Raw genomic sequence first — 27,342 nt, 5'->3', positions numbered from 1 at the left:
TTATGTGTATGTATACATTCCTTTTTCAAATGACAGTTTTATTTAATATAATTAATCAAGTTTAATTATATTATTTGATTTTGTGTCCTTTCTTATTTTTGTCTTTTATATCTAATTCTGAAAGAAATATTAAATTCTTCCATTCTAACAGCATTTATAGAATTAAATTCTTGCATTTCTAATAGTTTCCATTTATATATTTAGCAGCCATTCTTTTTTGTGCAACAAGTTATTAACTATTATATTTTAAAAATTGCACATTTAATATTACTTTGTGTCCTTTTCCTTTTTGAATGTTTTAATCTTAAATCTATGTGTTCTGATATTAATAATGCCAATTATCATGTTTTTTTTCTTCTTTTTTTTACTATTTCTCATTCTTTTTTCCCCTAAGTCTTACTTCTCTAATCTGTAAAATGAAAATAACAAAAACATGCCTTGACTTTTGTGAGAATAAAAGAAAATAATGGCTGAGGGAGTGTTTGTAAACCATAAAGAACTACACATCTGAGTCGTATTATTCCTTCTGCTACTGGGCCTACTAATTTAAGTTGTTGCTGTATGATTTTGATTGTATATTACTGGGAGGACCAGATATACCCTACTTATATCTATCTATCTATCTATCTATCTATCTATCTATCTATCTATCATCTATCTATCTATCTATTAATCTTTCTATTTACCCATCTTGATTAATCATTCTAACCAATCTAATCATTAGCTAATAGACTGTTTCTACTGTTCCAACATATACACATAACTGTGCCAATTTTCATTGCCAATACCAGGGAGAATATTTATAACATTACTATTGTGGAATCCATACATTATTGGATAACAATATGTTCATTTTATTTTTATTTTCCTACCATTTTGTTGTCTAAAAATGAATACAGTTTCAAGAAAACCAGCTACTTTGAAACATCAAATAACAAATACTCAAGTTAAAGGCAGGAAGCCAGAATTTTAAAATTGTTCTTAAATCACAATAAAGTTATAATTTCAAGCAGTCACATGACAAAACACCTCTGAGCGCATGGTCTACTGGTCCCCAGGCAGTTGAGAAAAGGAAAAATTATAGACTCAAAAAGTTTGTCCTTTCTTTCTTTGCCATGTTTCTATCTTGTCAACAGCCACTTCTTTCTACATCATCAATCTAAGTCCTTCTTAGTTTCTTTACATCCTTTTGGATATTAAAAAAGGAAAATGCATTTATTTCTAATCTTTATCCCCTGGGTTTAAGTGTGTTTCTTGTAAACAACGTGTATCAGTTTTTAAAATTCCATTGTGACAGTATGTTTTCTTATAGGAGAATGTAACCCATTTTTTAGTACATCTCCATTCACAACTGATATTCTAGCTTTGTTTATGTTTGGTACACATTTACTTGGGGTTTGCTTTTATCTAATTTCCTCATTTTTTGCAGGTTTTATGAACCTATGATTACTTTTTTCACTTATTAATTTGAAACTTCTGCTTCACTTTTCATTTAACAGATTCATTTAGCCTATCCTTTCCCAATGCTCATAATCAAACTCATACATCACCACTATTATATGAAAAGGAGCTCTAGCTGTTTCTCTTATGTTTTAATAGAAAATATATTCTTTTTAAAAAAGAGTCTTTTGTTTAGGGACTCACACAACTCACATTTAATGTAATAACTGGATAACATTTAATTTTTTCCAACTTATTTTAATTTTTACTATTTATCTGACTTTCTTTTTCTTTTTTCCTTTCCTTACTCCTACTGACCTGGTCAACTTTCTCTTTATTCCCCTTTTTCCCTCATTAATTTCAGAGTTCTACTGTTCTTTTCAGTGATCCTAGCTGTTACTATCCTAATCTTGAAGTCATAATTAAACATTGTTTCCCCAATTACATTAGAGTAAAACAATAAATATGTTCCCCTCCCCTAGAAAACTTTCCTCACCTCCTGCCACCAACAAAACATGTAGCATGCTTTCCAGTGCCTCCACCTGCATTACTCCCAAGCCTTGCTGAAACAGTTTAAAACTTAGTTACAGGCCAAAATTATTCTTTTTCAAGAACACTTAATAAACTTATATTTCAAGTTCCAAGTTCCATTCTCATCATCTATTAATACGGAGTAATAAAAGGATACACTGTTCACCTCTCTTTGCTCTCTTTTCTTCTGCTCCAGTTTCAATGTAAGCGAGTGAGAGGACTTCTTCAAGTGTTTTCCTCAGATAGATTACACAGGTCTTTTGTTTTCTGAATTCTTTCATGTCAGAACAAGGCTGAAGAATGTGTCAAGCTAGTGAGGGAAGTGCAAGGATCTTCAGAAAGTGATTTACTGGCTGTTCTTTCTAAGCGAGGAATTCAAGTATAAGATGCTATAGTTGAAATGGGCTCCGTAATCTCAATGGTGGTAAGTGGTCAAGGTCAGATGGTGGCACTTCAAGTGGTGCATTTAACAATAGATGGCAGGGTGGAGATGTAATCGGAAATATTTATTCCATAGATATCTTGGACTGGGTTCATTATTCATGCAGTTCTTAACTATGAACTAGATGAGCCACATAAGGCCTTTATTTAATTTCTATAACAAGTGTCGTGGTGCAGTGAACAACTGCCTGACTAGAACCAGAGTTGTAAACAATCTGATTCCCAGGCCCAACAACACTTGAAGAAAGAGGAAGGAACTGTCAGTCAATATGGTACAGCCATGTCCTGCTCTGATGCACTCTCTCTGTCCTAAACATGTAACAATGATAGGTAACACATAAAATAGGAAAAAAGATACGGTCTGACTCAAAACCAAAACAAAGATCTCTGGAAACCACAGACAGTACAGAAGTGTACAGTGGTGAGTGGGACTGAAGCCACATGTTATTTGGGTTTTGGATTTAGAGCTGGCTGTGGCTGCAAGCCACTTAGATTTTAGATAAACGGAGACTAAACTTAAAGCGTTATATTTAGATGGGGGAGTAAAAATCAGGCTCCTGCTTGAAGTCAGGAGCTAGAGGGGAGATACCACCTTCTCTGTAAAGGCTACAGCTGTCCACCATCTAGGCACATGGATTTTTGGAAGTGAGCACCTAGTGGAATGGGAGAACAAATCACGTTTGGAACCAGGAACTGAATTAAGTTCAAGGAATGAACCTGTGATATTGCCAAGGAATCACCATGTAACAGGAGCCCAATAAGACATTATAAGAACTGTTCTGGGTCAGGAACCATAGGGAAGGGGGACTTGGATGGAGATAACTGCAAAGCTGATAGTGAGAGGCAAAAAACAAGGGAGAAGTAGAGAAAAACAAACAAACTTCCAATATCTCATTCAAAATGAGACTGTTAATCAAAATTACAAAACAAAGGAATAAATCTAATACTAAGAAAAAAGAAATGAAACTATTTTTATAGAAAAGTCTAACAAAGACTTTAAATGTATTTGATGATCAAATAGTTCATTGTTCTGATTATTTATTGCATTCCAAAATGTAGTAGCTTAAAACAAGAGCAGCAACACGTATTTGTTTTCCTCATAAACACTGTAGTTGGACAGGGCTCAAACACTCAGTCTCTCATGCTCTCTCCCTAATATCTAGAATAGGGCAAAGATGTTCTCAATTGCCACTTCTATTCCACATCATGCTGGAAGTCCTAGCTCATGTGGTAAGGCAAGAAAAAGAAATAAAAGGTGTACAGACTGGAAAGCAAGAAATACTAATAAAACTGTCTTTAGTCATATGTGATATAATTGTCTATATAGAAAATCCTCAAAAGTCTACATGCACAAAAAACCTCCTACAATTAATAAGTGAGTTTAGCAAGTCACAGAATACCTAGTTAATATACAAAAGGCAACTATATTCTTATACACCACCAATTATCAATTGTAATTTGAAATTTAAAAAATACCATTTGCAATAATACCAAAAAAAGTACTGACAAAATATGTCTGACAAAATATGCACAAGGTTGGTATGCAGAAAACACTAATAAAATAAATCAAAGACTGGGATGATTAGAGGGATACATCCTGTTCATGGATTAGAAGACTCAATATTTGAAAGATATCAATTTTTCCCAATTTGATTTATATATTCAACAGAATCTTAATCAAAATCCAAGCAAACTTTTTACTAGATACCAACAAGCTGATTCTAAAATGTATACAAGCTATATAATGTACGCAAAAACAAAAGGAATAGTGAAGACAAGTCTGAAAGAGAAAAATATACTCGGAAGACTCACATTCCCTGATTTCAAGATGACTACAGTAATTATGACAGCGTGATGCTGGTGAAAAGACAGACAACAAATCAACAGAACAGAATAGAGAGACCAGAAATAAGTGATGCTGGAACAACTGGAGGTTCATATGCAAAATAAAACAAAATAAAACAGAAGGATATCAACACATACCTCACACCATATACAAAAATTAAATTAAAATGGACCACAGACCTGCATGTAAAACATCACACTATACAACTTCTGGAAGAAATCTAGGAGAAAAACTGTATGACCTTAGGTTTGATGAGTTTTTAGCTATAACCCCAAAAGAAAAAATATATACTAAATTGGACTTTACAAAAATTAAAAACTTTTACTCTTTGAAAGACACTGTTAAAGTAAGTCATTCATGAGGCTTATTGTGTTGGTCATTCTACAATACATACAGCTATCAAATCATTATGTTGTACACTTGAAACTAACATAATGTTATGTTAATTATAATTCAATAAAAAAACAGAAAAAAGAAATGGAACTAAAAAAACCCTAAAATAATTATACACAGTAAAAACCCTATGTTTACAATAAAAAAATAATTAAGACAAATCAGAGACTGGGAGTAAATATATGCAAATCACATAGCTGATAACGGATTCATACCTAGAATATATAAAGAGCCCTTAAAATTCAACAATATAAAAATGAAAAGTCCAATTTAAAAAATAGGCAAAGAATCTGAACAGACATTTACTTAAAATGATACATAGTTGGCACATAAGCATATGAAAAGACTCTCAACATCATTGTCAGTGGGAAATGCAAATTAAGACAACAATGAGATACCAGCTAAAATCCAAAAATCCTACAAAATCGAAACATTGGGAGGATGTGGGGTCACAGGAACTCTTGTTCATTAATCATGGAAATAAAAACTATGGTACATCCATTTTTTAAGGACAGTGAAAGTTTATTATAAAGTTATTCTTAGACTTATACAATCTAGTAATTGTACAGAATCTTTGCTATCTAGACAAATTACACAGAAAAAAAAAATAAACCGTTCATAATGCAGGCAAAGGTTATAAACAGTAAATGAAGGAAACACACCCATAAAATTGTGGAAACTTTCCTAAGATGTAACAGATTTCATAGCTAACAGATTTGAGAGCTTTTTCAGGTGCAGATATTATAAACCAAGGTAAATAAAATTCACTTTCCACATTTATTATGCTCCCAAGGGTAACAAAAACTCACATAAAACTCTGCAGTCTTACCCAGATGCAGGGTTTGTAGGGGAAAATAGCAGCTGGAACGTGTAGGGGGAGAATCCCAGAAATGAGACAGACAAAGAGCAGGTGTCAAATTCTGTATAACCTTTGCCCAAATTTCTAGCTCCCGAAATACTCGTGTGTCGGCAGACTACAAGCAGCCAGATTCTGGCTCGAAGGACGTCTGTATTACCTGCAGCCATCCATAGTGAAGACAAGACTCAAATGGACAAACAGACCCACTAGTCTTTAGCGAAACATAAAAACATCACAAAATTACTAAAATACAAAGAGACAGGAACACGTAAGCCATAGACAAGATAAAAGGTGATTGATAGACACTGAACCTGTGAAGGAACAGTTGCTAGAATTAGCAGAAAAGCATTTGAAAACGATACTCAAAGACATAAAATATGCTCATTGAACAAATAAATAGGAAATCTCAGGCACATCGAAATTAACAAGGCACATTGAAATAACAATAGGCACATCGAAATTAACAAGGTGAAGAAATGGAATTAATAACTCTATCAGACTCACAAACATCAGGTAAACAAAAAAGATAAACATCCCTTAAAGTAATAAATATAGAGATAGAGTTAGAAGGAATAAAATCAAATAACTAAAATCAAATATATAGTCTAAATATGAATGAACTGAATCAACTCATTAAAAGACAAAGATGGTTAGAGCTGGTGAAAAATTAAAAGCCAACTGTAAGCTAACACACACACATACACACCAAGCAAAGAAAGGTTGACAACATCACAAATGGACCGTATAGTTTTTGATGTCAACTTGGTCAGGCTAGATAGAGTAAGAGGATGGAAGAGAGGGCTGCCCACTTAAAGCAGCTTAGGTGTAGATAAAAGGCATCCTAAGAGAACAGCAACATGCAAATCCTCTGGCAACAAATGGGAAAATCTACAGGAAATGGATGATTTCCTTGTAAGTCCAACTACCGAACTGATCCAAGAATGACTGGAGCATTTGAAGTGAGCAACTGCCCAAGTGAAGATGGAAAGCTCAGTAGAAACTGACCAGAGGCGAGGGCGCCTCAAGCAGCGCCCACTCCCTAGAGAGCAGCATTGAATTTCTGTTACGCTATTCTACAGTGTGGAAAAGATAGCCCCTATTCTTCGAAGCCAGAATAACTAGAATTCCAAAAGCTAATAAATTCAGTAAAAAGGAAAATATGTACGAATCTCACATATTAATATGGAGTCAAAAGCTTAACAAAACATTAGCAAATAGAATCAGGTAATGTATGAATGACTAAGCAGGCGTTGATTAATCAAGGAATTCATCAAAGGTATTTCAATATAAGATGAAAAGGTATCAATAAACTTAAGGAGAAAACACATGTGGATATATCAACAGACGCTGAAAGGCATTTCCTAGAATTCAGTGAACTCGTTAATTCTTAAAGAGAAGAAAGACGACCGGCTGTTCTGCCTGCAGGAAGTTTCCGACACAGGAGGGGGCTGATCCGGGGGCCACATCAATGTTGCTCCCTAGTTCGGTTAAGTCCACCCACCCGGCCCTGCGGACCTTGCCCCCCCGCGCTGTCCCAAAGCTGCCCGCAGCCAGGTGTAGCCCATTTGTGCATGGGCAGGGAAGAGGCGCCACGGAAGTCTAGGAAAGTGGGTATAGGCTGTCGTAAGGGCCGAGGAGGAGGGAGGCGTGTGCTCCCTACTCCGGTAGATGAGGCGGCCACGCGCTGGAAGCCTGGTACCAGGCGCAGAGGGGATGCCTGGACGCTCTGGGACCCAGTTCCCTGTCTGCACTTCTGAAATGCGCGTAGCGCTCCTCTCTAAGTCTAAGGATCTACTACAGGCTCGTGAGATGGGGGAAGAGGGGTTTGGAGAGCCGAGAGACTGCTCTGCACTACCCACTGGCCACGCCCATGGCCCCCCCGCAATCCCGGACGTCGTGGGGCGCCGCAGCCCAACAGCGGCAGCAAGGTGGGTCTGGGCCTGACCACTTCTGAGCGGTTGGGCATCGTGGACTGCCTAGTTCCGGCTCTCCGCGCTGCTGTATCCCGTTATTTCCGTGCGCAGTGTTTACAGAATGTAAGGTTCTTCAGGAACAGATTAGTTTATAGGAGAAAAGTCTGGAGTTCCCCTGGGCTATCAGCAAATATCTTAAATATCAAAAAGCTAAAGTTATTGCAGTTAACACCAAGAATGCGAAAGCATTGCCTATCACCATTATTATTTAATTTTTCTTGGAGATTTAAGTGAATCTAAGAACATGAAATGACTGGCATAGACATAAGAAAATAAAGTACAGTGGTACTTCGGTTTTCAAACGTCTCTGTTGACGAACATTTTGGTTTACGAACTCCGTGAATTTTATGGATCTATGGTATGATTAGATAGTAAAATTTATGCTAAATTTGCAGTTTTAGGTGTTGATTTTAAAGGTCTGGAGTGAATTAATCCATTTTGCATTACTTTCTATGGGGAAACCGTGCCTCGGTTTTCGAACCTTTCAGAACTCCAACGGTCTTCTGGATCGGATTACGTTTGAAAACCGGGGTACCACTGTAGGTTTTTTTTCCTGATGATGTGAATATGTACTTTACTAAGCCCTAGAGAACAGAGGAAACAATTAGAATAATTGTGCAAATTTAGTTAAGTGGGAAATAAATGTTAAATCAACCGCTTTCTTATGTCTCTAGATGTGAAACGGAAGACATTTAAAATCACATAGGAAAAATTTTAACAAGAAAGACTGAGGGCCAATTATCAAGAATCTGTAATATTAAAAGACATTAAACAAAATTTTAAAAAATGGAAAGGCCTCCCATGTTCTTGGATGCAATGATTTATCTATACTATATCTCTTCTCTCAAAATGAATATTTAGATATAATGCAATTTCCAATTAGAATCGAATTAGATAAAAATAGGGTTCTTTTTCATAATTGAATGAAATACACTTAAAGTTATGTTGCATCCTACATGTGTTGTTATCCTACATATGTTGTTATCCTACAAATGCCTAGGAGAATAGCTAAGAAAACCATGGAAAAGAACAGTGGAGGAGAGATTTGCCGTGTTTGTTATCAGAACCCACCCTAAAGTCACCTTAACCAAACCAATATAGTATTTGTGTACTAATGATAAATAGATCAGTGGAACAGAGAATCTAGAATTAGATCCCAGTTTACATGAGAAGTCAATATATGACAAGTGTGGAAGTTCAATGAAGATAGAGTAGTCTACCATGTGATGCCAGCACAACTATACACTCCTCTGGAAGAAATTAAAATTTTATCAGCATCTTACACCTGATGTAAAATTACATAGATTGAAGTTTAAATATAAAAATTAAAACAATAAAAATCTAAGAAAATCTGGGAAGTAAGGGTGATATAATCTTCAACCCAGTAATTCTATTCCTGAGACTCTATCCCATATAATAAAGCCTGGAAATATAGAGCCATAGAAGAAAATTTATTCATATATGACTGTATCAAAATTTAAAACTTTAAAAATGGTATCTATATCTTTTGATATCAAGGGCATGCAAAAATGATATTGCTGGAAAAAGCTTATATTGCAGATGACAAATGATTAATTTCTCTATTATGCAAAGAAAATGTACAGATTGACCAAAAACAAACATCTAGTGAAAATGAGCAAAGGTATAGACATAGGCAAGCCACAGAAGAGAAAATGCAATTGGCCACCAAATGAATGAAAAGATGTTCAAGTTTACTAGTAAGTCAGGGAAATGCAAATTAAAGTCACAATTTAAATATCTCTTCACTCCTATCAGACAGGCAAAACTGAAAAGAAATGTAATGCCTGGTTTGGGGAGGTAGGGTATAATGTTTTTACACTGTTTTTACACTGTTTTTACACTGTTGTAGGAATGTGAAGTGTTACAGAAACTGAACACTATAACATTCTTGGAAAGCAATCTGGCAACATTCCTTAAAATTACAATTTCAAATACTCTTCAACCCAGGGATTCTACTTCTGAGAATCTGTCCCACAGATCAATTAATAAGGATCTGTGATGGTGGAAGCTTCCTAAAGCATTGTTCATTGTGGATAAGATCCAGAAACAAAAAGATTGCCCATCACTAGCATTCTTATTAAATATTTAAGCGAATTCATTTAAATATGTTTGTAACCAATGATTAATGTTAATGGATTAGATATAATTAATAAGTTTTGATGAGTGTAATGTTTGGAAATTTTTGCTTAATTCACTGTATGAATTATGTATTTAGCTGAGAGCTTGCACCAATAGTAATAAGCATCCCTTTTATACTCCCTAACTTTCTTGGATATTTCAATATCCTAACAATAAAGAAAGTGACATGATAGTAACATCTATCTGGAAAATAAACATAAATAGCAATTTAGAGAAGAATAAATATATAAAAATGCTCACCTTCAAGACAATTAGAAAAAAGTAAACAAATGTTGATTGGTGCTACTATTTTGGAGGGCAATCTGGCAATATTTATCAGAATTTAAGAGGATTTGGGGATTTCAAAATTCTGCCATGTCCTCTGAATTATCTTATTATTTTGGCGGCAGATATTTATTTGTGTGTGTGTGTGTGGGTCAATACTTTATCAATTTTTATGTACCATGAAAGTTTCAAAAACATACCGGATACTCACAGATTCCTAATTCCCATATGTGCCGCAGTGTTTTACCACAGCTTCCGGAATTTCCCATGGTGCACCCACTACCGCCCCTGCACGCACGCACGCACGCACATAGGCACGCAGGCACGCACAAGGCCTCAGAGTTGCTTCTGATAGTCACACCTTGGGGCTTGGTCATGCGCCCTGTTATTGGTCTCTCTCAAAATTACACTTGCACTGAACAGTTCAGGAGTATGTAAGCCGGAATCCTATCAAGATCTTTCACTTGGGGTGGGGCTGTGAGGGCACAGAAGCAGGTGTATGGAGGAGTGGGGTAGCTCCCTCCCCAGCTCATGCCCCCGTTTTCAACGTGAGTGTAATCTTTTAACAACCACAGCATCTTCATTTTATCCATTAGAACTGAGTCTGCATACTCTGAAGGTGGCTGTGGTGGGGAATGAATGGAGATGGGTGTGGTTTGGTGGGCATAGCTGTTCACTTTTGAGACTCAATCCCATATACTGGAAACAAACAAGGAGGTTTCTTGACAGGATCCTGAATATACTTTGGATCATTCTGACCAGGGACAGGGATCATGCTTACTTTCACTCCTTGGTAACTCCCTACAACAGAATGTAACCTCCATGAAAACAAGTACTTTGTCTTGTTCAGTACTGTATGCCCAGCACTGGGAATAATGCCTGGTGCATAGTAGGTGTCCAATCAATGTTTGTAGAATGAAGGAATGAATGAATGGATCCTGTTTGTCAGGAATCATACTTTGGTGGGGAGTGCAGAGCCAGACTTGCATCAAATCCAGTCTCCCAAATCTGACTTGCTGTTTTTGATTCCAATCCTGCAATTTATTTAATCTCGAGGTCTTCAGGGTAGCCATTATTGTCTCCCTCCTTCTTACCAGGGAGAATTTGGAGGTCCTTCCAGGTTTCAGTAAAAAGTCGAGCTTCTCTAGTGTTCTAACCCTAAATTTCTCCCCAACCAAACTAGATTTTCCAAATCTCACTCCATAGCACCTTGTTATGTGGCTTCATGTAAAAGTCTCCAAAATTATTTTACTCTTCCTGTGTGATTATACATGATCAGAAGTTGATATGTAAGCCCTAGCCACTTTAATGATTTACCAAATACCAATTGAGGACATTTACATTGCATTAGGATTTATCTCTTTCAAATACTTACTCATTAGCAAGTGATCAATACTTTAGACTTAACCGTGGGTTATTAACATTATTGTTCACTTCCTTATGTTCTGCTTTCTTGAGATGTCCATATTAATTCCACTTTTTGCTTCTCTGAGTTATTTGTAAATTTTTAAATAAAAAGACTACAACTTACTTTCTGAATCCTTGCATATCAGAACTATTTTCCTTGTACATCTGACAGCTTGATTGGATTTGGTTCTGATGACTTCTCTCATTCGGCGGTTTGTTTGATGTCAGTTCTGATTGATTCTCTTTCAAATTTTAGGCATGTGGGACCTACCATGTTTCCCAAAAATAAGACCTAGCCGGACAATCAGCTCTAGTGCTTATTTTGGAGCAAAAATTAATGTAAGACCCAGTATTATATTATACCCGGTCTTATATTATATAGACCCAGTCTTATATTATAGTAAAATAAGACTGGGTCTTATGTTAATTTTTGCTCCAAAAGAAGCACTAGACCTGATTTGTCTGGCTGGGTCTTATTTTCAGGGAAACATGGTATGTGCTGTGTTTTTTTTCTTCTTTCATTTATCCTCATAATTTCCCCAAATTTTCTTAACCAAGATTGTAGCTTATCCAAATTTTCATTGTATGTCTAAGTTATTGTTCCATGTATTTTGCTGCTGGGTTGTTTGGTGTGAAAATGTTCATTGTGTTTTTGTCTTGGCAGAAAGGACCTTTTTTGGTAACCCTGTCTGGCAAGTGTGAGCTCAGGGAAAACTGCTCGTGTTATTTTGAGAGTATGCCTCTTCAACTCTCAACCTCCACTTTCTTCTCCCCTTGTGGATGTCTGGATATTGGTTTTCCTGAAACTGTAGTGGTAAAATCCAGAGTCAAATAACCTGGTTTAAATCCTGTCACTTCTAGCAAGTTACCATGTCCAAGCCTTAGTTTCTTCATCTAGTAACAGCACTGAAAAAAAGGGGGGTAAACACAGGATTTTTGCTATCTTCCCAGAATTTGATATGTTAAGGTAAAGCATGAGACTTCTAGGAAATTTCTGCTTGTAGCCTTGCATGTTAAATTGTGCCTCTCCCTTCAAATAGGGCTGGTTCTAGTGGGAAAACTTCAGACACCCGAAAGCAGAAACAGCTGGAGTCCTGGGTCCTGGTTTTAGCTCTGTGGACAGCAGCCTTAATTCCCTGGATTCATCTGTAAAAGTGGGGTCGTAACTTCAAAGGTATGTTTCAGTTGTAAAATTTGGTTTTGATCTTTCTTTAAAGGAGAAATTCATTTTCACTGTCTGTAGAACAAGGAAACAAAAAGGTCCACTCAGTGGCTTTTTATTTACTGGCCTAATTGTTAAGGAGAAAAGGCAAATTAAAATTTAAATATCATCTATGGAGATTTTAAAACGATTTCTCTTATGAGAACTTATAATAATACTTGATGAAATAAAATCTTAAGAACCCTACTTACTAATGCCTGTATCTATGAGGTCTGACAATTAAGTTCACGAACTTGTTGCAATGACATTGCTAACCTTTTTTTTATATCAGAGGAATTATTCATTATGAATTTGTACCAACTGGGCAAACAGTTAACCAAGTTTACTCTTTGGAAGTGCTGAAAAGGCTGCGTGAAAAAGTTAGATCGAAAACGATCTGAACTTTTTGCCAACAATTCATGGCTTTTGTATCATGACAATGCACCAGCTCACATGGCACTGTCTATGAGGGAGTTTTTAGCCAGTAAACAAATCTGTATTGGAACACCCTCCCTACTCACCTGATCTGGCCCCCAATGACCTCTTTCTTTACCCGAAGATAAAGGAAATATTGAAAGGAAGACATTTTGATGACATTCAGGACATCAAAGATAATACGACGACAGCTCTGATGGCCATTCCAGAAAGAGTTCCAAAATTGCTTTGAAGGGTGGACTGGGCGCTGGCATCGGTGCATAGCTTCCCAAGGGGAGTACTTCAAAGGTGACCATAGTAATATTCAGCAATGAGGTATGTAGCACTTTTCCTAGGATGAGTTTGCGAACTTAATTGTCCCACCTTGTAAATAGACACACAACTTTTAGAAATTTTAGACAGAGCACAAGACTCCATGGTTAAAGCTTTTGAGGTACACAGTGACAAGAATTAGAATTCTCAAAAGGTTCTTTAGTTTTGGTCCATTGTAGTGAAAACATTTTTGTTTTATAGAACAAAGATAACTCAAGTGTTAAAATTATTTATAAAATTTTCTAGAGTCAAATTTTGAGAGTATTTCTTTCTGAAAATGTGTCTTAAATATTAACTCTTTCGCTGCATTGATTTCAAGTTTTTTATTTTCAAAATGTGTCAGAAATCCACAAAAAACAAAAATTTGGTATTTTGATTATTTTATGCATTTAATAACAATTTGATATGTAAATGACATTATTTTTATGTATAAAATTTTCAGATGTATTCATTCGGATATATCCAACCGTCGCAGCAAAAGGGTTAAGATGCTTGAGAAAGATAAGAGCCATCATTGTCCTTCACCCAACAAATACATGTTGATTATCTGCTATGTACAGGGAACTACCAATATGTGGACATAAGCTTAGAAGAGTTCTCTGAAAAGATCTAATAAGCTGTAATAAATGTTCATAGGCAAAAATAAGTTACCTTTCAGTGGGTAAGACCAGAGACGGTACTGTGAAGGAAGAGCTACCATAAAGAGCTGGAGGATGGGTAAGATTTTGGCATGTGGAATTCATGGGCAGGAAGAGAAAGCATTTCAGGGATGGAGAACAGGACTACTGAAGGCAAACAAATGGATAAGCACGACGTACCATGAGTAACTTCATATGAAAATGATAGGAAGAGGAAGAGGAGGAAATGGAAAGACAGTTAAGAATGGAAAAGAATTTTCAGGGTCCTTCAAATCACTGACTAGTACTAACTTGAAGCTCTCTTAGTAAAGGTACAATTTAGGAATAAATATTGAAATATATGAAAGAACATATGACAGAAAATGTAACAGTAACACTTTATTACAGCAAAAGGTAATTTTATTTAGAAAGGTGGGAATGAGTTGAACGTATGTGCCTGAAATCTTTAAGCAAAATGATCTTCAAGATGCTTATACTGATTACCATTCATTTTGGGGTGGGAAAAACTGACATACCTTAAACTCTTGAATAGGGCATGGCTTAGGCTATTAACCTACTTACACAATGAACATTCCTAGAGCATAAAAATCTGGTTACAGGAGCCTTCTTAGAAATGTCACCAGGTGTGTGTGACTGCTAATAACAGATTAATTATGTATTTCTAGAAATGGAGTTTACCAACATCATTCCAATGGGACTACTAACTGTAATGACAATACTTTGAATGGGGTCCCAAGAACAAGATAAACTTCTTTAATTACAAATGGAATAAACCAAAAGTTAAGCCTTTCCAAAAAATTCTAATATCAAAACAGAAAACTTCTATAGCTTATGTGAGGAGACATGTCACTTCCAATCCTCATCCCTTCAGAACCCCAGGGCCTTGACTGAGGTACAATTATAAATGGACTATATCCCTGTTTTCCAAAAGATTCAATTTACAAATGTTTCCACTTGTGCATTTATAATAAACATTGGTTTACTTTTGAAGTATGCCTCTATTGAGTAAATAAAGATTAGCCTGTTTACATTTTTTAAAAAAGAACACTTGTTCATTGCAAAAAAAAAATTCCATCTGCAGTAACAGCAGCCAAAATAACAGTATAGGAAAGGAGATTCTGAGAACTCCTTCATGGATACAATCGCCATTAAGCACTGTGCTCTTTTCCTGTTTCTTTTGTAAAGCAGTCAGAACCTGGGAATTTATGTTCTCTGCCCTAAGTGTATCAGAGAAAAAAATGTTTCCACTTTCTCTAAGGTAAAACCAGCTCCTCTAGAGAATGACAGTTGAAACTAGCTGTATTAGATAAACAGAATCAACAGAATGTGTATATGTAAATATGTTTAAGAAATTGGCTCACATGATCATGGAGGTTGACAAGTCCAAAATCTGCAGGGAAGAATTGATGTTGCAGCTCAGAGTCCAAAGACAGGATTTCCTCTTGCTGGAGAACTCAGTCCCTTTAAGGCCTTCAACTGATTGGATGAGGCCCACCCACATATGGAGGGTAATCTGTTTTACTTCAAGTCAACTGATAGTAAATGTTAATCATATCTAAAAAATACCTTCACAGCAACACCTAGACTGGTGTTTGACTAGACCAGACATCTAGTTTGGGTACCATGGTCTAGCCCAGTTGACACATAAACTTAACCATGACACTAGCCAAGAGTCAAACATCTTCAGAGCAATGAATTGACCTCTGTGAATAGAATAACCTGGGTTTTGTTTTAGTTTTAGGCTGAAATTGCCAGTATTTGACCATTTCTGATCTACCAAAAAAAGGGTAACTGGGTATGGCTCAATACAATATTGAGGCTTTCCCGAAGTTGCATTGATGCTGCCATCTTCACTAGGATGCTTGATCAGGAAACAACCTTCTTTCTCTAAAGCTGATTTCTTTGGAACAACCCTAGGACTTAGCCCAAAGTGGTGCCTTTTACTTAAGAAATGTTTGTTGAATAAATGTTTAAGGAAAAGTGATAGCAAAGCTCAAGCTGTCCATAACCAGACTGAACTTTTTCCTCCCCTTAATGGCAAACCATAGTACCAACTTTTCATTTAACAATACACAAATGAGTCTTTTAGCCCCATGGTGTCTATGATGTAATAAGAAAACTGCATTTCTAATTACTTTTCCACAAAGGAGATTATACCTTAAGTGAATTAATTCCAAACGTACTTTGTCAGGGTAGTCTAACTGTAAAAAGCAAACGCATTTTCCTTCTATAAACAGTTCTTGAAATTAGCTCATATGTATGAATTTAAATAAAAATGCATTTAGTGTTAATACTAAGAATTAACAAAGAAATATTTGATTTGCTGGAATGAAGCATGTGAAAAGAGGATCTGCCAACATTAGAATTAACCGTTCATTTTCTTTCTTTCTCTGAAAATAGGAAAGCCTTAAGAGAGCCAAAGGTAAACAAGGAATTTTTCCTATCAGACTGAAAGTGGTGCTATGAGATACATTTAAAATTATTTATAGAATCGGTTCCTGAGCAGATTATTAATTGAATTTTCAGAATTACCTCTTTTTGAAACTACATTAGTGACTGTTTAACTGATGAGTTTTAGATGAAATAATATGTGTTTGTTATTTTGGTCCTGATGAACTGTCAAGGGAGGATTTTCAGCAAATGTTAGACGAACAGCCCCGGGGAACTTCTAAAAGGATAATTTATATTACTGACAGACAATAAGTGTTAAAGGAATGCTTAATGCCTATTTTATCTTACATGAACAAGAAACATTACCAATTTATACTGATAGTCTTTTTGGAATTCCTTTTTGAATTCTCACCTGCATTGAAGTTTTGATGCATCATGTTTTGACTTTTTTATTTACAATTTCTATCCTTCCTTTAAAGGTACAAAAGTTGTTAGAAAAACAAAAATGAAACCCTAGAACTTACATTTCATTTCAATAACAAACTACTGTCTTGGACCCAACTATTAAAATCTTGTATTTATCAAATGAGAAAATATCTAAAATTCAAAGTGAAGAAAAAAATGTTGTACCAAATAGAAATTTATCATCTGTTAAAATTTCAGGAAGATCTACATTATCTAAAGCCATTCTATAATTTTATTCATATATTTTGTGGAGTTCACATATCTTTTTCTTACAGAAAACATAACACTGTAGGCCACAAGAAGCTGCAGTACTATTGTTTAATTAGCAGCAAATTAATATTTTATATCTGGGTAACTGGACAATAAATAGCCTGCTTCTTTGGATGTGGATGTTTAAAATGTAGTATCACTGCAGCTTCATAATGTGACTGCTATTTTACAGAGCTTATACACACACGAAAAATACGATCTTTGTCTATATTTTATACAAATACAACAGTAGTTTGTGAATACATTTTAAGTACATGATATACATGATAAGCCACTTGATTTCCCAATATCACAGAATAGCAATTTTTAAATGCAATAAAAATATACAAAATTCAGCCTGGAATGCAGATTTTTTTGTTTTCTATTTTTACTCAAAACTTTATCATAAGAACATTTTTTTTTTAAGAGTACTAGTCCAAACACTTTCATCAGCTAAAAATACAGTTTCAGCAGTCCAGCTTACGTTCAGGCACGATGCGATCCATTTCCTAATGGATTCCCAGTTTTTGTTAAATTCAAAGGGCCGTTAGTGACATACAGCATGTTCTTCACTCCACACCATATTATAAAGCCCACTTTTCTTTTTGAGTTACAGTCACATTGTGGATGAAAGCTGGGTTTGTTCTGGTAACATTTGCACGTCCAAGATTTCCTTTTGCAAGTGCACATGAACACATTGTGGTGGGTGGTGTAAGTCTGTTAATGACAAATTAAGTCACAGTATAAAAATATATTGTACACCTTTACACCTAATGAAGTCCTTTTTTCCTATGGATAAAAAAATACGACTGAACGAGACAGAAAAGTTTGTAGCACCATGAAGAGTTGTATCCCAAGTTACATTAGCAGCATGATCCAACATAATATTGAAGGAGTGTTTCTGAGAAGATAGACATTCATTCTGGTTCATCTGTACCACTGAAGCTTATACAATGAAGTGTTTTATACATTAGCAATAGCTCTGTCATTTCTAGAGCTAGATAACTGATCAAAAGACACTGCCTTCCATCCTCAGAGGGCTGACAACGCTGTAGGAGAGGGTAAGGGTGATCTAAGCGTGCCTTCATGTTGTTAGTATCTTGTTTTATATGATCAAAAAGGAACTCTGTATGGGTTATTAGCACAAAACTACACATCTATGTGGATCTATGTAATCACAACAAACTATCTGTGCTGTTGACAAGGCTGCTGACAGACTGAGAAAAATAAGATGAAATCAACTTAGGCACTCATTTGTCAGAGATAACAGTCTGCCATTGCTAATGAAGAATACTCAGCATTTAAAAGATCTCCTCCAATGCCATATGGATCTCAGTAGGCTAGAAGCAACTTGGGTGAACTGGTATTCTTAAATTTACATACTGGGAAGACAGTGTGTTTTGAGACACGTAAACCTTGTAAAAAAATAAACCATTGTAAAACCTTATGAAAAGACACACACTGATTCTGTGCAAGATAGCAAATTGGTAAGAAAACACTGTAAAAATGTACCTGTTTAAAATACCATCTACCATTTTTGAACACAAAGCATTATATATCAAAGGCCTACATATATATCATCTAATGGCACTTGAAACAAATTATAAGTCTTAAAATAAAAAGCATAACCTATAAGCAAGTTTCTGTAAAGGTTTAGATTCGTTTTGAAAGTGCTATATCTTGTAATATGTGTAGTATAGAGGTTGACCAAGCTCTATTTTTTAAAAAAAATATTGGCCTATATACGTGTATTGCTTACTAGATGAATGATCCTGAAAATATGTACTCTTTAACATTCATTATTAGCTTAATAAAGCAATCAGCTCTGGCTCATGTTTCAGTCAGTATATGGTTTTTAAAAACCGCTACTGTCCAAATTAACACAATATATCACTATATTCCACAAATGACTAAGAATAATAAAGCACAAGCAACAAATAGGCAAAAATACATAGTTTGGAAGAAACACTAAATGAAATTTAAAAGTTGCACAAAGAGTGGTGCATGATCAGCCAGGACAACTGAAGTTTTGAAAAACTGAACTTGGTAGTAGGATTTTAAAATGCAAATTTTAACACTGACCAGTAACTATAAAGATGATATTTGCATATATCAACGGATAATATTGCTTACTGTGCCAAGGGCCTTCCACAGTCACGCTTCCATATCTGATGATTAATCTACACACACGTGGAAGTTCAAACTGAATGATGTTCAATATCTTGTCCGAGATCCAAATTCTAAACTGAAATATTTTTACTTAATGATAAACTTTTTTTTTAAAACCAAGCAAAGGCACTACTAGAAATTTCAATGATGATTCCTGCCACCGGAGAATGGAAAACGGCATTGGCAATAATTATTTTTAATCATATCCAGTTGACATAAAAATAAAATGTCAATTTTTTTCTTGGGAAAAAAAGCCAATTCTGTGTTACATCCTTATTAGACCATTGTGCAATTAAAATAAATGATTCTGTCTCATCTTTAATAGAAATTCTCTCAAAAAGGGTTTAGTGACAATGGTCAATTTTAAAAACAAGTTAGCTGAATTCCGTCTTACTTGGAAGTGTTAATGTCAACGCTGTGGGGTAGCAACAGGCAAAGCGGTGCATGTATGAACATTAAGACTCCACAATTTTAACACTGGTGCCCTGAAAGGTATGTCTCTATGCATCTGAATTTCATGCAGGGTGAGAATTAGGCTAAAAATATACAAACATATATGGCGCCTTTCCCCTTTTTCTAAATACTTTATTGAATAAATCCTGGTATTCCCCCTTTTTTTATTAGCAGTGAAATACAGCCTACTAATGCCAACGTCTCAGTTCATTAAATTTAACTTCTCCTTAAACAAATTTTAGATAAAATAAAGTAGTGCTTCCACACTTGTATTTGTGATTTCTATTTAAAAATAGGTTTTCTATTTATTTGTGCTCTGTCACCAAATTTTCCCATTTTTAAAAATGGTGATTAAAGCAATATTGAACACTACTCATTCAACTAATGATTTAGGTAAGCAATCTGTTTCATAGAAACTAAAGGAAGCAGTAACAAAGCAGAGCTAATAGCCTACTTTCAGAACAAATAATCTCCTAATCAAAAGTTTAGGAGCCGCTTGAAAAATTTTTAAATGTATTTCCTTATTAACATATATAATTTTAATGCCTTTGGAACACATTTTTTTAATAAAATGTCATTTTTAATAAAATTTAAATACAAAGTATAAAAACTACTGCTCCTAGGATTTAAAAAAAAAATAGGAGCATGATAAAATATCAGGAGCCAAAGTTCCTTAAGAGAGCAACTTTGATTCTGTGAAGTGCGATGTGTGTGTGTGTATGTGTCTAATATATATAGTCAAACCCCCACTTACATTATTACAATTTACATTCCTCCACAAATTATACTACTCCCAAATATTTTAAATAATGCATTATATTCAGTAATCTGCACTCATTTTCAGAAATTTGTGGTAAACATTGTAATCTGCAGTGATAATTGGCCTTATAAATGGGAAAAGAAGCTTCCATATTGGTCTGAGTGCTCAGAAATATTTTTCTCTTTTTTTTTTTTAAGGAGATATATACTCTTTTATAAACCTTCCCCCCACCCCCTCACCTGTCCCAACAGACAGGGTCCCAAAACAAGGTGTTAATAACAAGTGCTTAATACATTCTTAGGTAGCTGTCCCAACTGATTAGAAAAATGTAACAATTTGAACTTTCAGAAGATTATGGTAGTTATCTAGCATGAGGAAAGCCCATAGTAACTATTTTGTTTAGTGAACACAATAGTCTTGATTATTTTTCACATTAACTAAGATAATGCTTGCTGTACTTTACTTTTCTCCCCCTTTATAAATTAAACCTATTTGCAATATTCCCTGCATTTCCCAGAGATGTGTAAAAGTGGGGTTTTACTGTATATATTTTTAGCCACTTAAAACTTTGTGGTCATTCCTCAGTTTTCTAATGCATTTCAGTTTAAATTCTCCATCTGAAAATAGCAAGAAGAGATGAATTAACACTGAATAAGAAAGATACCACGGGTAGCACTGTTTTGTTTTCTGCTTTTACCTCTTATGGAAAAGAAAACTGGACCAAATTCAGCTACAAGTGATATAAGCGATATGCTTTTACTTTATTCCTAAATAGTCGAGTTTCCAACCCTGCCAACAGGAGGCATGACCCCTACGCAAGTTCCCAAGTTGAACTGTGTGCTTCATATCTATCTTCCTGCTTAGAATGTCTATCACACCATATAAGCTGACACAGTCCACTCTGGGATAAATCACCTGACATCTATGTTCTGTAATGGCTCTAGATTCTGGACAAACTATGAACAATGAAAATAAAATTACTGGCTGCACTTGACTCACCCTTTGGCCTTCAAAGGTAGAAAAGATTAAAGAGATCTATCTATATACTGACTCTGAAGACTCTGGTGCCATACAGATTCATATTATTAAATGGAAAGAGAGCAAGTTAAAAAGTTTGAAACGTGGCAAAATATCCTGTGTACTAATTTAAAGCCAACTATTAAGTAACATGGAATGCCGTGTCACCTCACTAGGAGTCTCTTTTTGCAATAAATACTGGTGCTTTGTGTTTAGGTTTTGTTTTCCTTATATGTGCACAGTAAAGATAGCAACTATTTAGCCAGACAATAGCAAGTCTTCAAAACATACTGACCTGAAATTATGATATATCTTAAGAAACATTTTACCTCCTCAAACTAGATTTTTAATTCATGTGATTATGAATCCATTTGGAGGCTAATAAAAATTGAAAAACTCTTGGGTTATTCATACGCATTCTACTGCAAAATTTTTTTAATGAGCCAAATGTCAAAAGGTAGAGCCATTGTTATTGACAAAAATGAAAATTCTAAAATCAAAAAGTAATTTGAATGTGGGATTTGTAAGACTTTACTAATAATAATGGCTTTCCTATATGAAAAATAATCTCAGAGTATGACAGTTGGCAGTGAATCAGGACAAAATACCCAGGTAAACATAACTGAACACAAATGGTTCCGAAGCTAGCTCCTATTTTATACTGGCTTAATGAAAATTGGTACTATACAAAAGCAGACACTTTATACTGTCTTAAAGTAGGCACTAAAATAAAAACGGTCATCTAAGGCAGGTCTACACGTACATTTTTGTAATACACCCACGTCTTGGAATCCTACTGAAAAGCCTGATGGAAACGTGGCAGGGTGGTGCTTGTGCTTAAACTACTTGTGAAAGCTGCCGACAGTGAGTGAAGAGACCCCAGGCCTAGAGTGTTTGCAGGATCGGGCAGATCCTGTGTCTGTGGGGGGAGCTGAGACACAGAAGAATGTGCTTCTTCTTGGGAATAACTCATTCCAAGGCTCCCCACTGATATAGGATTATAGGGAGGACCATTTAATGGTATGAAATTAAACAACTGAGAAAAATCCAATGCTGGGGTGTTTATGGGGTCACTGATAGAAATAGAGCTTTTTGACAGGGAGAGGTCCCCTGCACCATCATCAAGGGACCCAATCTGAGGATCCAACCCTAGTTTAGATGATGATGCTTGAGAATCCTGGGATGAAGAGGGCACACCACCTTGTAGCTCCATCAGATAGCTCTCAATTTCCCCCTTCAATGGCTGTTCTTTTTCAGGAATAGAAATTGCATATGAGGTAGAACTGAATGGGTATTTGAAAGAAAGGTGGTGAGAAGGATGAACGGCATCCATATCTATTGGGCACGTCATTCCCAAAGGTAAAGTTGTGATCATTTGGTGGGCAGACCCCGAGCTCTGCATGGACTGAAATGGAGTGTTATAGAGGTTTAACTGCAAAGTGTTTGTGAATGGCTTTGATAACAGTTCACTGGAAGGTAAGGACATCACCGGAAGGAGCTCATCTTTTATGGGCACAGAGACATTACAGGTAAATGGATCCAGAAAATCCACTGGTTCTGTTTTGACCTTCAGAAGTTCTTGATTGTGACTCTTCTTCATATGTCGAGTCAGGTGATCCTTTCGTCCAAATCTCTGTGCACAATACTGACAGAGGAAGTCCTTTCTTCCAGTGTGCACCACCATATGTCTCCGGACATCTTTCCGGGTGTAGAACCGGCGATCACAATGCTCACACTGGTGCTTTTTTTCTTTAATCCCGCCAGACGACTTGCCTGCATGAGATTTAAGGTGCTCCAGCAGCACTCCTGTGCTTTCGAAAGTCTGCAAACAGACCTTGCAAGTGAGGTCACCACTTGTTGCAGCATGCAAGGCCAAGTGACGTTTGAACCCAAGCTTGGTATTATAGTTCTTGCCACATTCTTCACACTTAAATGTCTCTTTGTTAGGGTCATGTGTATGTAGGTGATTCTTCAGGTGATCTTTTCGGTGAAACATTTTCTCACAATAATTACACTTGTGGGTTTTCTCAGGAGAATGAGTAGCCATGTGCCTTTAAACACAGATATACTCTGTAAGTATCGTGACAAAAATGGTATGTATTCACTTTTCAAATGGAAGCTAAACTACTATGCTAAAACAGAATTTCCCTAATAATGGACACTTTTAAACTTAATATATACTACAAGGATAGTTAATATACCTAAATACTGAAGAACTTGAGCCATTTAAGTTGCCACTTTAGTTTTCACTGTCTGGTTTTTAGCTATTATTACAAAAGTAAATGAGCAAGACTGAATATACTCACGTAAACGTCCATACCTTTCCTTGTAATTTCTTTGTACAAGTGGAAATTCTACTTTCATTAAGCATTTCATTTTAAAAAATCTAAAGACACTAACACATAAAAGTATGTGATTTAGTATACTAAAACTAGCCAATGTCTAATCTACTTAACATTTCTTCTCTGCAAATCAGCTAAAAAATGTGTATACAAATATATACGTTTACAATGGCTTCACATGGCCAACATTATAGAAAATATAATCTGAAAGACAAATAGAGTTTAATACCTTTGTAATTTGTACTTAGAAACAAAGGCCTTGGTGCAGTCTTGTTGTATGCACTTGTAGGGCCTCTCTCCTGTGTGAGAGTAGGAGTGAACCTTTAATTTCTCAACACTGTTAAAGGCCTTGTCACACAGTTGGCAAGGAAAGTTTTTTCTTGGTTTGGTTTCACCACGCTTACGTTTCCCTGAAGGGACTTTCTGGGTATCTCTTACTTCTGACAAATCACCAGGAATGACAGTGGCCATCGCAGCCTAAATCAGGCCTTCTTGTTGGACACTTGGGAACTGCCCAACTCCACTAAATGATTTAGCTTTAGGTGGCTTCTCAAGTTTCATGTGGTCGTAAAAGAAAGCAAAAAGGGACTGGAAAAAAAAATAAGAAACAACTAGTTTGTAACTAAATTTAATTTTTAAAAATTTTATTTGCTATGTGATGCTTTTGAATTAAAAAAGAAACCATAAAACGGATTCAGCTGGTCTAATGTAATATCTGTAGGTTTCTTTATATTTGTCAAAATACACATTAATGCATTGCTCAGAATGAACAGTTCACACATCCCTTGAAATTCTACCTGACAGATGTTGTCCTTAGGGAAAGCAGTAGCAATTTCAGAAGCTCTCAGGAAGCACCAAAACATGACACTAATCTACAAGGCACGTAAATATTTTTCCAATGAGACATGGTTCTATTAGGTCCCTTCATTGGTGGTGTTTATAGTTTTCTTTGTTTTTAGTGTCTTGTTTGTGACTTTAATGCTATCACAGAATAAACAGAACTGTGAACTATGAAAAAAACAGAAAAAAAAACATGACACTAAAAGTGGCATTATTAAGCTTCAATTTTTACAAGGGACTAGAGAACATAAATCTAAGAACATAAAAATGTTTCCGCAAATATTTTAATGTCTAAAAATCATTTTAATTTGTGCAAGTTGGCTCTAGTCACACTCTGTATTATAAGAAAGTAAAACATAAATAAGCAACTGAAAACTCTTTTAGGCACCTTGTGAACCATTTAGTCTATGGCAGACATACTTAATGCACAGACACCAGAGGCCTGAAAGAGTTGAATGCATCGCCCAAAGTGAAAATTTACTCTTTATACCAGTGTCATCACATGCAGAGGAATTTCTGAGTCAAGAGTATAAATGACTTATCTTCGTAACAAATATGCATTCTTGAAATGGTAAAACCTTTTGATGTTATATTAGGTGAGGATCATGGCTTCTTGTCATTTGGAGGGAAGAAGGATTTGGTTGAAGTCATTTTCTTCCCCATTTTTCACGTCATAGAAAAGGATTCTGTGCATTGGGCAGATTGAGGTTAGTGGACGAGCCAGTCATCTGGCCTCCCCAAAAGCGGAGGGGTCAGTCTTTGACACACCTGTACCCTGTGTGCAGCATTAGTGGGACTTTTGGCTTAGAGAGCAATACCTGGGCAAGGATACATCTTTACGGAGGTGTTTCAGGTTATAAAAACCTGTGTCAGAATTTCAATTCATTATTGGTGCTTTGAGAAAGAATGAAATGAACACATTGTATAGCAAAGAGTATGGCTACTTAAACAAAAAATTTTAAACTGATTGAAACCTTTGAAAATTTGTGGACAAGAGATAGTAAATACTATTATCAATTGTATTTCTCAGAGTAAGAAACCAAGCCCCCAAAGATTCAACTGATATAAGAGTTAAACTTTTCCTCAAGGTTCATGAAGGCTAGCTAGTCTAGCAATGTACTTTTAAGAGACACAGAAATGATAATACCTACAACCTCTTTTAAAAAGATCTGATTTTTAAACTGAAAACTGAATATGGCTAAATGACTGTTATTAACTACTAATCAGTTGAATTTTTCATCCTATTATATATTCATAAAAAAACAAAACAAAAAACAATTTCTTTACACTACTTGTCTTTTGACATGAGACACACTTATTTGCCTTCACAGCGAGAGGTATGATACTGACTTTCTCTCAGATTCCAGTTATACTTTTGCAGGGGCTCTAAAGTTAGCCTACATTTTTGTAAAATTGAGTGTATATTACAATACATCCTATTGCATTTTAGTGTAGAGGTTGCCACCAAAAAGGCAAAATAGAGCAATTATCCACTCATTTGATTAAAATGTAAACCAGATAGGTAAGTTAATCAGTGTTTGGTTCAGGTATTCTTTCTTCATCGGTAGGCGGACACAGGCAAGGCCTTCCTTCATGCTGTTCATATTGTCTGAGTGTCCTCTGCAGTTTAAAAGTGACATTAACACAATTAATGCACCTGACATTACTAATGCTAAACCAGTATGTTCCCTCTGGTTCCAGATCGGGTTTTGAATCTCAAGAACTTGTTCTTTTCCTGTTGTGGTCTCATTCAAGAGACAGCTTCTCTGCCTCTCTCCGAAATATATTAACAGCTATTCCGCTGTAACCAGCAATGACACAGTAAACTGGTATAAAGCACTCTGCCACGGTAGGAAAAAGAGCAATTCTGACTATTTGATTTCCTAACACAATGCTTTTATGCACCTATTTAGCACCTTGTAGGAAACAAGCTTATACATTTTTCAACTGTAAAATCAACACAGAATTCAAAGAATCTAAATCACTGTATATAACTAATATCTGAAAATATTTCAAACACTGGTCATATTTGTCATTATTGTGTTATGAGATCCAACCATAATGGACAGAGAATTCCAGTTAAGAAAAAAGATAACTGCTAAATTATTGAAAAAATTTATTAAAAATACACCATGAAACAATATACTAACATTTGATTATATAAAAATCGGTGATACTCAATATAAAGTAACAAATGAACCCTGTTATCTTTGGATGTACATACTGAGCAATGAAAAATTGCAGATTTCAAATATTACACTTTTCTAAGACCAGCTGAAATTTTTTCATGGCTAATAATATCTTTTTATCTCAACATATTACAAAACTCAAATTAGTTATAGGTGCATTTAAAACTATAAGATAAATATAAGGTTGTGAGCTCAACATTGAATAAAAGTCCACAATCATAATATGCATATCAATCAAATACTTTAAAGAAACATGCATAGAACTGTAATGATTTTTGTTTAATGCTTACCTGACGACAGATGAAAAAAGCCTCAGACCTTGATCTTAGCCAGTACCATTGACTCTTCGTGGAAGAGAGCGGAATCCAGTCCTTCCCATTTTGGCCAATCTATGAAACAAAAAATAAGAATGGACTACACTCTAAATGGAACCAGTACGTAAATCATGGAAAATAAAGGATAAAAGAATTGCAATTTCATGGCACATGCTTACATTCCATACTCTGCTGACGAGTCATGCATTAATTTCCACCAATTGCAAATTTTTATTAGTTCTAAGCACATTTA

General features: G+C 35.5%; 1 protein-coding gene across 6 annotated transcripts in view; it reads right to left on the bottom strand.

Moving 5' to 3' along the window:
- Positions 1-16,872: 16,872 nt before the first annotated feature.
- Positions 16,873-27,342, bottom strand: part of PLAG1 (PLAG1 zinc finger) — a 44,494-nt gene continuing 34,024 nt past the window's right edge. For 2 of the 6 annotated variants that reach the window (XM_033126801.1, XM_033126800.1), the window contains 3 exons: positions 27,066-27,164; positions 23,976-24,334; positions 16,873-23,455 (listed from right to left, as the gene is read on the bottom strand). In XM_033126801.1, the coding sequence (XP_032982692.1) occupies positions 22,198-23,455; positions 23,976-24,217 (1,500 nt within the window). In that variant the 5' untranslated portion in view covers positions 24,218-24,334; positions 27,066-27,164 and the 3' untranslated portion in view covers positions 16,873-22,197. Of the gene's footprint in view, positions 23,456-23,975; positions 24,335-27,065; positions 27,190-27,342 lie in introns of all 6 variants that reach the window. The other 4 variants (XM_033126805.1, XM_033126804.1, XM_033126803.1 and 1 more) reach the window with 3 other exon arrangements.

The sequence above is a fragment of the Rhinolophus ferrumequinum genome, chromosome 14, assembly GCF_004115265.2.
Source record: "Rhinolophus ferrumequinum isolate MPI-CBG mRhiFer1 chromosome 14, mRhiFer1_v1.p, whole genome shotgun sequence".
Taxonomy (NCBI): Eukaryota; Metazoa; Chordata; class Mammalia; order Chiroptera; family Rhinolophidae; genus Rhinolophus; species Rhinolophus ferrumequinum.
This window is presented reverse-complemented; position numbering and strand designations above follow the sequence as displayed.